Source organism: Gorilla gorilla, chromosome 2 (assembly GCF_029281585.2).
Source record: "Gorilla gorilla gorilla isolate KB3781 chromosome 2, NHGRI_mGorGor1-v2.1_pri, whole genome shotgun sequence".
In the NCBI taxonomy this organism is placed as follows: domain Eukaryota; kingdom Metazoa; phylum Chordata; class Mammalia; order Primates; family Hominidae; genus Gorilla; species Gorilla gorilla.
In genome coordinates this window covers 52,608,567-52,624,695 of record NC_086017.1, presented here as the reverse complement: position 1 = coordinate 52,624,695, position 16,129 = coordinate 52,608,567, and the positions used below count along the sequence as shown (strand labels likewise).

The 16,129-nt window shown below is 50.5% G+C and overlaps 1 protein-coding gene across 2 annotated transcripts in view; it reads left to right on the top strand.

Annotated features, from left to right (window-relative positions):
• CCDC13 (coiled-coil domain containing 13) overlaps positions 1-14,046 on the top strand; it is a 68,014-nt gene extending 53,968 nt beyond the window's left edge. For both annotated transcript variants that reach the window (XM_055381392.2, XM_019024034.4), the window contains 3 exons: positions 6,196-6,350; positions 9,696-9,810; positions 10,356-14,046. In XM_055381392.2, the coding sequence (XP_055237367.2) occupies positions 6,196-6,350; positions 9,696-9,810; positions 10,356-10,515 (430 nt within the window). In that variant the 3' untranslated portion in view covers positions 10,516-14,046. The remainder of the gene's footprint in view (positions 1-6,195; positions 6,351-9,695; positions 9,811-10,355) is intronic.
• Positions 14,047-16,129: the final 2,083 nt, after the last annotated feature.

Sequence of the window (16,129 nt, the reverse complement as noted above, 5' to 3'; positions counted from 1 at the left end):
TACAGAAAAACACATAAAGCACACCAGATTCGCTGCAGCTTAAGACTAGCCTCACAAATCCTTTTTCTAATTAATTAAAACTTTACAGGAGATAAACAATGATTTTTACCAGTCTGTGCAGAGAGAGAGAGAGAGAGAGAGAAAGAGGAAAGCACTGCCTGAGGCAGAGTGGGGAAGGTGAGGTGCTCAGAGAGGCCAGAGAAAGACCCACCCATTGCAGCGACACTGAAAAGTTCAGGTGGCTGCTTGTCAGTAGTGAAGGGATCTTTTCCAGCAGTCCCATCCGCTCTCAGCTTTCCCTTTTAGGGAAGAAAAAGCTCCCCATGTCCCACAGTCCTGTACATGCCTAATCTTGTCACCCATAGCCATCAGCGAAGAGTGCAAGACAGATTAATCCAAAGAGAATAGCAGTTAACATCCCGTAGTGCCAAACCCATTTTTAGCTGAAAGGGACTTTACCGAGAGGAACTTTACTGAGAGAACCACTAACTCCCTACATCTTAGAAGGGACTCTAACCCTCCTAAGTTGGGCCTCTAACCCAAGGTCAGTCAAGCATCTTTGTTTTTTATTAAGAGGGGCCTCTGACCCACTTTGTCTTAGGAGAGATGCTAACTCCCCTAAGTTGGGCCTCTAACCCAATCCCATCCTTTACCCGGGTTTATGTACCCCACTTACCCAAAGTCATCCAATCAGTGCTGAAGTCTATTTCCTTTGGGTTGAGGGGTTCTCCTCAGTATCATCCCTTCTGTGGTTCACCAGAAAGATGTTACTGGATCCCACCACTCACCCAAAGTTAGCCTTTGGGTCAGGGGTTTCCTCACTATAGTCGCTTCCGTGGTCACCAGAAAGATGTTACAGGACCCCAACACTTACGCAAAGTTAACCTTTGAGTTGGGGGTTTCCTCACTTTAGTCCCTTCAGTGGCCACCAGAAAGATGTTACAGGAAAGGGGTCCTGATCCAGACCCCAAGAGAGGGTTCTTGGATCTCATGCAAGAAAGAATTCAGGGCGAGTCCACAGCGCAAAGCAAAAGCAAGTTTATTAAGAAAGTAAAGGAATAAAAGAATGGCTACTCCACAGACACAGCAGTCCCCAGGGCTGCTGGTTGCCTGTTTTTATGGTTATTTCTTGATGATATGTTAAACAAGGGGTGGGTTATTTATGCCTCCCCTTTCTAGGCCATATAGGGTAACTTCCTGGCATTGCCGTGGCATCTGTAAACTGTCATGGCGCTGGTGGGAGTGTAGCAGTGAGGACATCCAGAGGTCACTTTCATCATCATCTTGGTTTTGGTGGGTTTGGACCACCTTTTTTACTGTAACCTGTTCTATCAGCAGGGTCTTTATGACCCTGTATCTTGTGCTGACCTCCTATCTCATCCTGTGACTTACAATGCCTTAACCATCTGGGAATGCAGCAGTAGGTTTCGGCCTTATTTCACCCAGCTCCTATTTAAGATGGAGTTGCTCTTGTTCAAATGCCTCTGACAAAACCACTGTGCTTTGGAGAGAACAACATGGCGGTGGATGGTTGTGGTATTATACAATAACAACACAAAATGGACGAAGACACATCGTTAGACTCAGCTGGGTAACATACCTGAACTCCAGAATAGGGAGAAAAATCTAGGAGCTGACAACCAACCAAGTCATTAGCCAGCAAGAAAATGGAGACCACAGTCCTAGAACTACAGGGGACTAACTTCTGCTAACAACCTGAGTGAGCTTGGAAAAGGATCCCATGCTTCAGATGAGATAGCAACTCCTTCTGACACCTTGACTTCAGCCATGTAAGACACTGACAAATTAGCTAGGCCAACCTTGGACTTCTAACCTACAGAAACTGTCAAATAATAAATTTGTGTGGTATATGTATGTTTTAATTGTGGTAAGCTATATACACCAAACATTTGTCATTTTAACCATTAAAAGTATACAATTCAGTGGCACTGATTACATTAACAATACTGTGCAACCATTATCTCTATTTCCAAACTTTTTCATAACCACAAACAGAAACTCTATTACTATTAAGCAATAGCTCCTCATACGCCACCCGCTAAGCCCAGCATCTAGTAACCTCTTTACTTTTTTTTTTTTTTTTGAGATGGATTCTCGCTTGTCACCGAGTCTTGAGTGCAATGGCATGATCTCGGCTCACTGCAACCTCTGCCTCCCGGATTCAAGCAATTCTTCTGTCTCAGCCTCCCAAATAGTTGGGACTACAGGCACCCACCACCACTCCCAGCTAATTTTTGTATTTTTAGTAGAGATGGGGTTTCGCCATGTTGGCCAGGCTGGTCTTGAACTCCTGACCTCAGGTGATCCACCCGCTTCAGCCTCCCAAAGTGTCGGGATTACATGCATGACCCACCATGCCCAGCCAGTAACCTCTTTTCTATGAATTTGCCTATTCTAGATATTTTGTATAAGTGGAGTCATACAATATTTACCCTTTTGTGTCTGGCTTATTTTACTTGGCACAATGTTTCCAAGGTTCATCCGTATGGTAGCATATGTCAGAACTTCATTCCTTTTTATGACTGAATAATATTTTATTGTGTGCATATACCACATTTTGTCTATCTATTCATCTGTTGATGGACACTTGGATTGTTTCCACCTTTTTGGCTATTGTGAATAATGCTACAAGAACATTGCTGTACAAGTACCTGTTTGAGTCCCCGTTTTCAATTTGAGAAGTGGAATTGTTTGATCATATGGTAATTTTATGGTTAGCTTTTTAAGGAGCCACCAAACTTTTCCACAATGGCTGCACCACTTTATAGTCCCACCAGCAGTGTACAAGGGTTCTAATTTTTCTATATCCTCACCAACACTTATTTTCCTTTTTTTCAATTATAGCCATCCTAGTAGGTTTGAAGTGATACCTCTTTGTGGTTTGGATTTGCATTTCCCTAATGGCTAATGATGTTGAGCATCTATTTATGTGCTTATTGGACATTTGTATATTTTCTTTGGAGAAACACAAGTCTTTTGCCTACTTTTTAATTGGGTTGTTTGTCCTGTTGTTGAGTTGTAGTAGCTCTTTATGTTTTTTGGAAATTTTTTATTGTTTCAAGCCACTGTTTGTGGTAACTTGTTATGCAGCAGTACTAATACATTTACCCTATTATTAACTGTGAAATCAAGTTTTTTGTAAACTTATAGGAAGCCATCTATTTCTTCTATATTGTGGAATTGTCAGAATAGCAAAAATCATTGGTTCCTTGGAGGTTAGATAGAACTTTCTTGAGAACCTGGCTTGACCTGATTTTTTTTTTTGGAGGTAGATCTTTGACAACCTTTTTTCAAATTTAGATTTTCTGTGTCTTCTTGAAGTAATATTAGTACATCTTGGTTACTTACAGAATTAAACATAATAATGCTTATGCAGTGCCTTAACACAGTAGTTGGTATGTGGAAAGCACTCAAAAAAAGTGTTAGCTGTGCTGTTGTTATAAGATTTTTCTCCTTGTCCTGGAGTTCAGGTATGTTACCCAGCTGGGTCCAAGGATGTGTCTTAGTCCATTTTGTGTTGCTATAACAGAATACCACAGACTGAGTAATTTATAAAGAAAAGAAATTTGTTTCTCACAGCTCTGGCAGCTGGGAAGTCCAATATCAAGGTGCCAGCGTCTGACAAGGGCCTTCTTGCAGCATCCCGTGGTGGAAGGCAGAAGGGAAATGGCATGGAGAAAGTTGAAGTGGGGACAAAGTTATCGTTTATCAGAAACCCACTCTCATGATAGCTAACAGACTCCACTACTGACCAGTGGAACTTTCTGTGATGATGGAGTTGTTCAGTATCTGCACTGACCAATACAGTTTAAGAACTTGAAATGTCACTAGTGTGACTGAGGAACTGAATTTTTAATTTAATTTTCATGAACTTTATTTTTTTTTCTTTTTGTTACGACAGAGCCTCGCTCTGTTGCCCAGGCCAGAGTGCAGTGGTGCGATCTCGGCTCACTGCAACCTCTGCCTCCCAGGCTCAAGTGGTCCTCCTACCTCAGCCTTCCAAGTAACTGGGACTACAAGCACACGCCACCGTGCCAGGCTTATTTTTGTATTTTTTGTTGTAGAGATGGGGTTTTACCATGTTGTCTAGACTGGTCTTGAACTCCTGGGCTCAAGTGATCCACCCACTATGCCTCCCAAAGCACAGGCGTGAGCCATCATGCATGGCCTGAAATTTAATTTTTTTTTTTTTTTGAGACAGAGTTTCGCTCTTGTTGCCCAGGCTGGAGTACAATGGCACAATCTCAGCTCACTGCAACCTCCACCTCCCTGGTTCAAGTGATTCTCCTGCCTCAGCCTCCCAAATAGCCGGGATTACAGGAGCGTGCCACCACACCTAGCTAATTTTTTTTTTTTTTTTAGTAGAGACGAGGTTTCACCATGTTGGCCAGGCTGGTCTGGTCTCAGACTTCTGACCTCAGGTGATCCACCCACCTCGGCCTCCCAAAGTGCTGGGATTACAGGTGTGGGACCCCGGGCCCAGCCCCTGAACTTTAATTTTAATAGCTACATGTGGACATGAACCTCGCAGTCGCTGTGTTGGGCAGCACAGCTCTATCATATTCTATCACGTTCTATAGTATGAATATGTTACCACTTACTTGTTTGTCCCCTGATGATGGGCCTTTAGGTTGTTTTGGGTTTTTGCTTTTGCAAATAAAATCTCAAGGAATGTGCTTAAATATGTGTTAGTAGCTGTTTACTGTGTTACTATACAGCTTTTTATTAGTAGTTGTATACTGTTCAAAATTGTTGTCATTCTGTTCCTTTTGACCCTTCACCAAGGTGGAAAGATCACTTCCTCCAACACTGTCAGTTTCAAGGCTGCCCCTCTAATTTTCAGGTGTGCATGTAACTCTTGGCTTGGGTTAGATCTCAGGGAGTTCTGGCTTTCTCACTAAACGAACGTTTAGTATCACAGAAGTCTGAAATGGCACACCTAGCCACAGGAAGGACCTAAGCTCAAGCTCCAGTGGGATTAAACAAGTGCTTCATGTGAAATAACATTTATGACAGGCATGTAGAAAACAAAACAATAAGCTTAAGATAATCACTAACTCCAAGAAAAGCGAACAATTAAATGAGAAAGGATATATGACACTGTGCGTCATGGCTCTAATTGTCCTAACGTAGACAGGCTTTTGGTGTCTATGCCCTTTGCTCCCTGCTGTTACGCCTGTGAGTGCTTTATGTTACATGAAAAAGAGATTTTGCAGATATGATTATTGTTATGGACCCTAAAATGGGAAGATTATCCTGGATTATCTGGTGGGCTCAATCTAATCTTTTGAGCCCTTAAAAGCAGAGAAATATCTCCATCTGGGATTATTCAGAGAGTTGCTGTGGAGGAAGTCAGAGAGGGTAGTGAGATTCAAAGTGTGATAAGGGTATCTAGCTGGCTTTAAAGATGGAGGGGGCAAGGTGGCTCCTAGAAGGTGAAATTGACCAGCAGCCTGCAGGGAACAGGGACCTCAGTCCTTCAACTACCTGGAACTGGATTCTGTCAACACTCTGAATGGGCCTGAAAGTGGATTTTCCCCCGGAACCTCCAGATAAGAGCCCAGGTCAGCCAACCCCTTGATTTCGGCTTGTGAAACCAGAAGCAGAGAAACCCACTGAGCTTGCCAGGCCTCTGACTTACAGAACTGTGAGATAATAGACTTGTGTTGTTTTAAGCTGCTACATTTATGGTAATTTGTTATAGCTGTGATAGAAAACTGATACCTAATATCAATTCATCCAAAAACGTATACGGGTGATTCTGTTTCGTAGGGAGAGAGTACTAAAATAAAACTAAATTCTCATTTTGCATGACAGGAAGTCAAAAGATTATATTTAAACCTTATATAAACCTAAAAATAGCAACATAAGCATCTGTAGAAATATGGCAGTAAATATTAAAAGAAACAGCTAGAAGTGTTATAAGTGATTGCTTTTAGAGAGCAGAAATTGGGAATGATGGGGCTGGGAGTGGGCTGATAATTTTTAAATTTTAACCTTGGAGAGAACCATGTGGTGTTTAAATGCATGTTCCTGTGTTACTGCAATGAAAATGAAGAGGTCCCATCACCACCAATGTAAGATGTGCCCATCTCTCTAAGGGCCTGAGCAAGTGGGGTGGGGCCTGCCCCTGCCTGCCAGGGCATGTAGCATCCCCTCCTCTCTAATCACCAGGGTGGAGGAGAGCAACAGCAAGCTCCTGGAGTCTGAGAGGAAGCTGCAGGAGGAGCGACACCGCACCGTGGTGCTGGAGCAACATCTGGAGAAGATACGCCTGGAGCCAGGGAAGGCATCAGCCTCCCAGAGAGCAGCTCCCAGGACCAAAACAGGTAGGGGCCAGGGCAGTAGTCTCAGTGCAGGGGGTGGGGGCAGTGTTGCTGCTAACAGAGGAGCCAGGCAGCTGCACTGTTCAGCCCATCAGTGAGCATGTGGGAAGCAGAGTTTCCATCAGGGTGGAGCTCTGCCTGCCTCCACTGTGGGGTGTTCTTTTCCCTGGGCCTCTCAGTCAGAAGCAGGAGCCCCAGAGCTCCATTGCCTCGTATGGCCCTGGCCTGGCCACCTGTAAGCCCTCAGCATGAGGTGGCAGTGCTGAATGCCCTCAGCCACCCTAGCCCTCAACCCTCTATCCTGAGCTGACTTCATTCAAAGTGGTCATGGGGCACAGCTGGTCTGCTGGGGAAGCCCAAGCAACAGTGGCTGAAGCAGGGGAGGAGTCCCTTTGTGCCTTCTGCAATGGTCAAGCTGATATAAGCAGGAAGTAGCCTCACCAGAGGTTTGGGGACCCAAGCTCCCTCTGTTTTGTGGCTCCACTATTCTCAACATGCAGCTTCCATCTTCTGGTCTACAATGACTGCCTGAGCTTTCCCATCAGCAGCAGGAAGGGGAGAAGGGAAGGAGACAAACTTCTCCTTACCTTTTACGGTTGCATATGTCACTTCTGCTCTCATCCCATCAGCCAGACTGTTGGGCATAGCCAGGTGCAGAGGGAAGCTGGGAAATGCTGTCCTTAACTGAAAGGTCTATCGCTCGAACACAGTGGTTCTCAAGGTGCAGTATTCAGACGAGCAGCATCAGCATCTTGTGGGGCTGGGGCGAGCTGGAGGATGCCAGAGCCAGAGCCATTTCTGGGATGGCTGACTCCCAGGGAGGAAGGGTCTCCAATGTGGAGGGGCTGGGCCTGCCTCTGTCTGACCTCCCATCCCACCCATCCCAGCCCCCTCCAGGCTCTGGAGTGGAGGTGCTTCTGCCCCCACTGCAGCCTCTTTCAACACCCCAGTAGTCCCCCAACCCCTCCCCAGCCAAGGATGGTCAGACCCTTGGTCTCAGTGCTCAGCCCAGATGAGGTCAGAACGTTTCAGAAGGGTGTGCCAGAAGTAGGGCATAAAGAGTGTGTTGGGGCCACTTGCTTTCTCTTCTCCCACCAGCAGGGCCAGGAGCTTCTGAGAATCCAGGCCGGGAAGGAAGGGTCTCTGGGGCTTAGCCTTGCTGACCCTCTTGGACTCTCAGGAATATGTTCCCTAGGAGTGTGGCTTCTCCAGGCTGGGGCTTACCTCCTGCAGGGCAGCAGGACTTCCAACCAGGGAGAGCTAAGCCACAGCAGGCAAGTCACTTTGTTCCCTGCTGGACAGTGAGGGCAGCTGCCTGAGGGAAAGTGTCCAGGTGGCCTCTGCTGCTTACTGGCTTTTAACATGGGCAAAATCCTGCCCCTCTGGTGAGCAGAGCACCATTTACCCGCCTCCCCCTGGCCCATCCGTAAAATGAGGAGGCTAGGTTTACAATTCAGTCTCCCATGGCAGTCTCACTCCAGTGGGGGAGCTAGACATCTGAGCAGAGATGGAGGAACTGGGAGGGGATGTGGCCTGCAGATCCCCGAGGGAAGGACAAGTGTCGGTGCTTGGAAGCTTAGCTGGATGCTTGGAGGAACAGGGAGGAGGCAGGGAGGCTGGAGTGGTCCAATCACACAGGGCCTTGAGAGCCAAATAGAATTCACTGAGGCTGCCAAAGCTCTAGAGGCATAAACTATTATCCCTTTTTTCAGCTAAGGAAACCAGCTCAGAGAGGCTGATAGTTTGCCTGAGGCCTCTCAGCAGAGGGCGAAAGCCAGGTCTGCTGATGCCAAGTAATTTACTGTGGGTCACACCACCTCTGAGGGCCTTTTCAGTCCCGAGGTTTTCTGATGCTGTGATTTTGCCCAAGTTCGCCACCACCAGTTGAGCTTTGTCTTTTTTTTTTTTTTGGAGACAGAGTCTCACTCTGTCCCTCAGGCTGGAATGCAGTGGCGCAATCTCAGCTCACTGCAACCTCCACCTCCCTGGTTCAAGCAATTCCCCTGCCTCAGCCTCCCAGGTAGCTAGGATTACGGGGGTTCGCCACCACACCCTGCTAATTTATGTATTTTTAGTAATGATGGTGTTTTACCATGTTGGCCGGGCTGGTCTTGAACTCCTGACCTCAAATGATCCACCCCCCTCGACCTCCCAAAGTGCTGGGATTATAGGCATGAGCCACCACACCCGGCTGAGGCTCTTTTTGATTCCCTGTGTCACAGGGCTTAGAAAATTCCATCGGGCTGAATAAGCAGTTTCCCATCCAGGGCAGCTCTAGTTGGGGATGTGGAGGTGCTCAATGTGTGGAATAAGCCAAGGGCAGCTTAGCAGTGTCCCCTGGAGCCAGGAGAGGCCCTGAAGAACACTCAGTCCAGCCCCTGTAGAGGGCAGAGCCACTCTGCTGCCTCCCCAGCAATGAGACAGGTTTACGCAAGACTAGTCTTGAGGTGCATGCCTCCATGCCTGGCTAATTTTTATGTATTTTTAGTAGAGACAGGGTTTCACCGTGTTGGCCAGACTGGTCTTGAACTCCTGACCTCAAGCATTCTGCCCCCGCTTGGCCTCCCACAGTTCTGGGACCACCCCACCCTGGGCCGCTTTGTCTCCTTTTTGTGAGCATTCTGTACCCTTCAACTCCAGGACCCTGGATCCCCTGCTTCCTAGTATGAAGCTGCTGGCCTGGATGGGGACCACTGGTATGAAGGCATCAGGTACAGTGACAGTCTAGACTTGGGCTCAGCCTGCAGGCCAGACCTCAGGCTCAGCTGGCTTCTCTTTTTGAAAACAAATTACCAGGCTGGGCATGGTGGTTTACACCTGTAATCCTGGCACTTTGGGAGGCCTAGCCAACATGACAAAACCCTGTCTCTGCAAAAAAATACAATAATTAGCTGGGCATGGTGACAGGCACCTGTTGTCCCAGCTACTTGGGAGGCACAAGAATCGCTTGAACCCTGGAGGTGCAGATTGCTGTGAGCTGAGATCACGCTACTGCACTCCAGTCTGGGTGACAGAGCAAGACTCTGTCTCAAAAAAAAAAAAAAGAAAACAAATTACCAGAAACTTGTAAAGTATAAAGATGGAGACAGGGTGGTGAGGAACCACCCTGGTGCAAAGCGGGCAGAGTCAGGGCTGTAGCAGAGGCCAAAGCCAGGGGCAGAGGCATGCAGAGGAGGCATCAGGGAGGGCTTCAGAGGGAGGCAGAGCTCAGAGTTGCCCTGCACCCCGAAGGCGGTGTAGCGTTTCACCATGTGGAAGAGCAGGCAGTGGGCAATGGGGGGAGGAGAAGCAGGGTGCTAGCACAGGGCTGTGGCCTCCTCACAGAAAGTGGTTGCTGCTGCCCCACAGGTCTGCCCACCTCTAACAACAGGCACAACCCAACTGGGAGCGAGAAGAAGGACCCATCCTTTGCCCAGCTCTCCGATGTGCCCGTGGAATCCCAAATGGAAGAGCTGACAACCAGGTGCTCCCCTGCCCCGCCTTCCTGAAAGGGTAGGGTTGTCTGAGAGGAGGTGCCTCCATGGGCAGAGGGACTGTGTCCCTCCCCTTGCACTTTTGACTCATTTGTCCAGAAGGCTTGTCCTGTTTGGTCCTGGGTTCTAGGCCTGCAATTCAGGGACTGGCCTTCAGAGGACAGAGGGCCCGGCCCAAACCCCAATGACCCATAGTCCAAGAGAAATTTTATCAAGCATGGATCACTGAACCCAGTTTCTCACTACGTTAAACCTTTTAAGATCCCACGCAGCCATGGGAAGGGAAAGACGGGAACCTCTACAAATTAGAACTCAATTTGTAAGGGGCCTTGAGGTAGCTTACATTGCAGGGAGCCAGGCCCATAGAGAGGAATCCATGGTACCCACAGGAGTCAGTGAGAGGAGGGGATGGGTCAGAGGGAAGCCTGAGCCTGAAGAGCAGCCATGCTGGCAACCACATTCCCAGGGCCCTCTGTCACCCACGCACACCTGTATGCAGCTCCAGCCACACTAAGCGCTGTCTCCTGTGGTCCAGGCTGGCCATCCAGGTGGAGGAGAATGAAATGCTAAAGGCTGCCCTGGGCAGTGCCCTGCGGGGAAAGGAGGAGGACTTCCGGATGTACCATGAGATCCTGGGCCAGGTGAAAAGTGTCTTCCTGCAGGCCCTGCGGCAGCAGAAGACAGGCAAGCAATAGGATGACAGCCCAGTGTCGGCCTGGCCGGGTGGGCAGCCTCAGGTCTTGAGAGGATAAGACTCTGTCTGAGGACTCCATCTGCTCCGGGAAGCCAGCCCAGGGCAGCCAGCTCAACCACTTCTACCAGAAGAGGCTCCTTAAGGATGACCAAAACCAATGTCTCAGGCCAGGAAGGCAGAAGAGAAGCCCTGGTGGGACACTGCAGGAGACCCTGGGCCGGCTGGGTTACAGCAGCAGGGAGGCCCAGCAGCCCACTGGCAGAGGCGAGAGCTCTGGGACGGCAAGGCGGCTGTGAATGGACAGATGCAGTCCCTCGGGCAGGTGTTCATCGCCCTCATCCTAGGTACTAGCCCTGGATGTCCCCATGGCTTCACACACAGAAGAGTCCTTGGTTACCCTAAGTGGGCATATCCTCCATGCCACTCAGCCCCGCCCTATCCCCTCACCCCCATCCCGGCTCCATCTGTAGCCATCCACACCCTACACAGACTTGGGGCACTATGCTCTCAACCAGTTTGTCAGCCCACTCCTCAGGACACTTCCTCAGGTGCAGACCCTTGGACTTGTAATAATAATAAGTATTTTCATAATCACTGCAGCTCCCAGTGAGTGAGCATCTACTGTGGCAACCTGACCCCATTCAGTCTTCTAATAACCCAGGGGTTTGTTGTCTTATTTGACAGATGAAGAAACAGGTTCACAGAAAGAAGCTGAGCTAATATTTAACTGCAGTCTGCCTGACCCCAAAACCAGGGTCTTGCCGTTCAGAGATTACCCAGGGTAGGCGCACCCACCCACCACTGAACAACCCCACCCCTAGGCAGCCGCTCCAAGAGGCATCTTCGTTTGCTCACCAAAACTGCAGCTGATGGATGCTGGTGGCAGAGGGCCGAGGTGGGGCTCAGCTGGAGCTTCAGGCAGAAGGGTTTTGAGGTAGTGGCTCCAGTCAAAGGTACAGTGCACCTCCCTCGCCATGGTGAACTTGGAGGGATGCTGCAGGGGCACCCTAAGATCCGCAGGCCTCTATGACTGTCAGTGTTGCCCTTTCTCAGCTGTAACTATGCACTTATAGCTACAGGAAGGAGTGGCCCCAAGGAGGGTCACTCATAGCCACACACCCCAACTCCGACACCCTGGCCGCACAGGTGCACCCACAGCCCCACACAAAGATGCAGATGCACACACATACCTCAATTCAGGAGCATGCAACTGTACGTGCACACAGGCACCTCCATGTGTGCACACTCATGGACACACAGGTGCAGATGAGCACACACGTGGATGTGGACACACATTCCCACACGTGAAGACATAGCCACTTGTGTGTTGCTTGTGAAGTGATGCACAAATGCAGGTGCACATACTGTGAAAACACCCCCTTCCCCAGGAAAAGCCACTGGGGCTCCTGCGACCATCTTGTCAGCTCCTTCCTTGGAAAAGCCACTGCGGCTCCTGGGACCCTGTCTTCTCAGCCCCTTCCTTGGGGATGGGGCTATGGAGGGACCCTAGCTGGCCCCCACTCCTCAGGGAGCCCCTGACCCTGCATGGGGTCACAAGGATCTAGAGATCCCACAGCAAGTTAGAGCAAAGGCCACCGGGATGAACTGATGATTCTGGTGAGGTCCTAAGGGTCTCTGGGAAGGAAGAGTTTTTCTCTGGTTCCTTGTGAAGGAAAATGGCCAGGCAGAGAGCCAGGAGAGAGAGGGTCTGTGCTTGGAGGGGACAGTGTGTGACAGCGAGGGGTGGGCTGGATGTAGAGTCTGAACACAGAGGAGTCAGCACCTTCTCCTGCAGGCCCTGAGGAGCTCCAGAGGGTGATCTGATTATGAGGGGTACAGGCTCTGGCCTCAATGCAGTTCCAGGGAGTGAGAAGCAGGCATAGGACCAGCCATGCTTCCTCAAGATCACCTCAGGGAAGTGCAGAGATGGCGTGACCCACACTCCAGCCACTTCAGGGTGGTTCTGCTGCCCTTCCTGGGCTACGCCTGAGAAAGGAAGGAGCATTAGGTCATGGAGTCTGGACAGGTGGGGCTGCCTGGGGCATACTTGTCTCCCCACTTACCAGCTGTGTGGCCTTGGGCAAGTTATTTAACCTCTCTGATCCTCCACATTCTCATCTATAAAATGCAGACAATAATAGAGTCCTCCCTCAGGGGGCTGTTATTAATATGTATGTCAAAGAATAACCCAAAGACGTTTCACTAATTATTAGCTCTCTGTTTATTTCTGTACAAGGAACATGTATCTATAGACTGATTTCAACAAGAGTTATATAAGAGAGAGGGGAAAGAAAAACTGCAGACAGGCACGGGAAATCTTGTTTGCACATTTTTGGGTAAACTCATTTGCTGCTGTCTTGCTTTGGCCAACTCTGTATATAAAGACGAGTGTTTCAGCTTTCAGATTCCACGGGCAACCTTGACAGCATTGCTGTGGTGCCATGTGTGGGAGTGCCGGTCATGTCTGCTGGCACCTACCACCGGGCACCTCCCCACCCCTAGCTTGGTTAGATCAGGTCTGCTCCATTCCCTCATTGGAACCTTCTGCAGGGTTCACTGAGATAAAGTGTCCATTGCTTACAGCAGCTGCTCGCACACAGTAAGCGCTTAATAATTATTCGCTCTTAGTGTTCCCTCCATTTGTTCAACCAGAACTTGTTGAGCAGTTCCTCTGCCCCAGGCACAGAGGTGCTGAGATGAGGCAAACACAGTCCCTGGCCTCCAGGAACTCTCAGATCAGCTGAGGAGAGAGACAGACTGGTCACAGGTCACCATTCCATCCAGCCAGTCGGCCACCAGGCAGTCAGTGAGTGCCAACAGCATGCCAGCCTCTCCAGGCCTGGGAGGGACCTAGAGGTGAATCTGACTTGCTTCCTCCTTTTAGGGAGTTTCCAGTCCAATCAGAGGTGTGGGAAACGCTGTGATGGAGCTGGGTGGGGAAGGATGCAGGACCGGGCTGCAGCACCACAGGGCTTCCCCCACCATCCCCACCCCATCCCTGTGGCAGTTCCCAAGTTCCCAACCTCCTTGATCAGATCTGGGTAGAGAGGGGGCTGTCAGGGAGTCCTGTGTCCTTCACATCTCCCTGAGGCAAAGGAGCAAGGAGGGGTAAAGGGAAGGTGGGGAGAGCCTGGGAGAAGGATTTTCAAGGGAAGGAGGTCGTCAAAGGGGTCAAAGATAGGGACCCTGAGAAACCTAACCTAGGTGGGCCAGGTGCACAGCCAGGCAGCTGGTCTGTCCAGGTTAGTACCAGTGCCTCTCCTGGGTAGCACCATCTGTCCTGAGCACCCTGAGGATGACCTCCCTGTCCCTCAGGCAGGTGGGCAACAGGTGTGCTGGATAAGACACCAAGGGCCCTGGCCAGAGCCACGAGGAGGTAGTTGGAGGTGAGGGTGAAGGTGCCCTGGCGGGTTGAGGGGCAGGGACAAGTAAAGAGTTAAGTGGTGGAGTTGCCTCACGTGAGGGCTCTCCCTGCCACACCCCAGGCAGGTGCTGCAGGTCTTGGTGCTCAGGTTCCAGCACTGACAGGTGAGACCTGGCTGAGCTGTGGACGTAGTTTGGCCACTGTCCCCACAGGGGCCTCTGGGGCACCACAGCTGAGCTGGGCAAGGTTGCAGCCTGGCTCAGGCTTAAACACACTACATTGTCACTGGGCCCCTCCCCTGCTCCCAGGAGCCCAGGGCAGGGTGACCTCCAGTGGGTGTGCTCCTCTGGACCCCTACACCCAGGGGCCAGAACAAGCTTCTCCTCCCCACCCCCAGCCAGCTCACAGCCAGCCCTGAGCACAAAGAAGTCGGCCTGCCCACCTTCTCCCCACAGGTGTGCCTTTACATACACTGACTCTCCTATATCCGTGAGCCTTGCACACACACAACACACATATACACACAACACACATATACATACGTATGTACGATACATGTGCACACACAAGCAATACACAGGATACACATACACAGCAAATACATGCCATGAACAACCTACAACACAAAACGTACACACAGACCCACACACAACTGATACAAAACACAGTTGCACACATACATGCAAACACACAGGATACTTTCCTCGCATTTTTACTTTGAGCAACAACCAACCAAAAAAAGTCTGAAAATTGAAAAGGGACTCAGATTTGAGAGAATTGTCCCCACTCCCCACCATATCTTTCCTAGTGGCCCTTGTGGCATTTGGGAAGCTGGCCCCAGGGCCAAGTGCTGGTCTTAGCTCAGTCAGCTTCCTGTCCCTCACGTGGGCTGGCCTTGCCAGGTGCCCTCCCCTGCCACCCCCCTCAGACACAGTGGAGCTGGCCTCAGGCTGTCCAACCACAGATCCCTGGGACTTCCCTAGCCCTCCACCCCTCTTGCCATTTCCGCACACCACACTCCCTGCAGACCCTGCTGTGTGTGGGTCACCCAGGGAAGGCCTCACTTCTGAGTGTAAATCCAGCCTCTCTGGGCCTCTGGGGGTCAGGGTGTCTGTGGCTCTCTAATAGCCTCTGTTTATGAGCAAGGCTCTTGTCATGGAGTGAATCACCGGATGCCCCCTGCCACCCCAGTGAGGGCCAGGGCCAGCGGTATGCCCATTTTACAACTGAGGATCTGAGGCCCTAAGAAGTGGGTCACACCAGCTCAGGGTCAAGTAAATTGGCTGAATCTGTGTTCTTAACTCTGGGGTCAAACCACCCTGTCTGCTCCCTTGAGCCATTTTCTTGGAGCCTCATGAGGGTCCCAGTGTGGGTGCACGGGGTTGTCGCCCCTGCAGGGCAGTCAGTGCCAGGAGCTTACAGGGCTGATCCAACTACTTGGCTTCCTCACGTGCCAGGTTCTTCTTCTCCCAACTGCGGACAGTGGCAACATCTTCCCTATGGGCTGTGGTGACATTAAAAAGTTAATCCATGTACATCCTGGCTACTATGATTAACTTACTCCTAACCACCTTTGACTACCCCTCCCTGAGGAAGCCCTCCTTAACCCTGAAGTCTGGCTCAGGTATCCTTCCCTTCCTGATGCTGGCCTCTCTAGTGCCCATTACCCACCACAGCCCTAACCCAGCAACCACACTGTGCAGTAGTCACCATTCATGCTTCTCAGGGTCGGGGACCACAGACACGGGCCTCTGTGTCCTGTGTGGAGTGTGTAGGTTGGGCGTCTCCTTGCTGTTCTCCAGGCCAGCATGTCTATGTGCTTGGGAGGCAGCTCACTGCCTCAGTGCAGTCTCTCCCCTTCCTGGGCCCTGATGGGTGGGGAGCAGCGCCTCCCTCCTGCCTCCTCAACTGAGCCTGAAGCTGGGGTCATAGGATCAGCAGGGGCTCCGGAGCTGTCCTGTGACTGATCACAGCCACAAAGCTCCTTCTACCCCCGAGACCCTCCCCACAAGCACACACGTGAACAGGTCTCCGTAGATAGCACAGACACATACAGCTGCCTGAGACTTGGCCTCAACCGAGGGGGCACTGTCAGAGGTTCTTAATCTCAGGGGCACCTTCAGGATACCCCTCCCCTCAGGTATCCAGGGCTGAGGCCTTGGATGCTCCCTTCCAGAATGAGGGCCCTGTCCTACCAGGACTCCCAGTTGGTTAGGAACACACCTGTCTTCCTGTCTGCCTCCACTCTGCC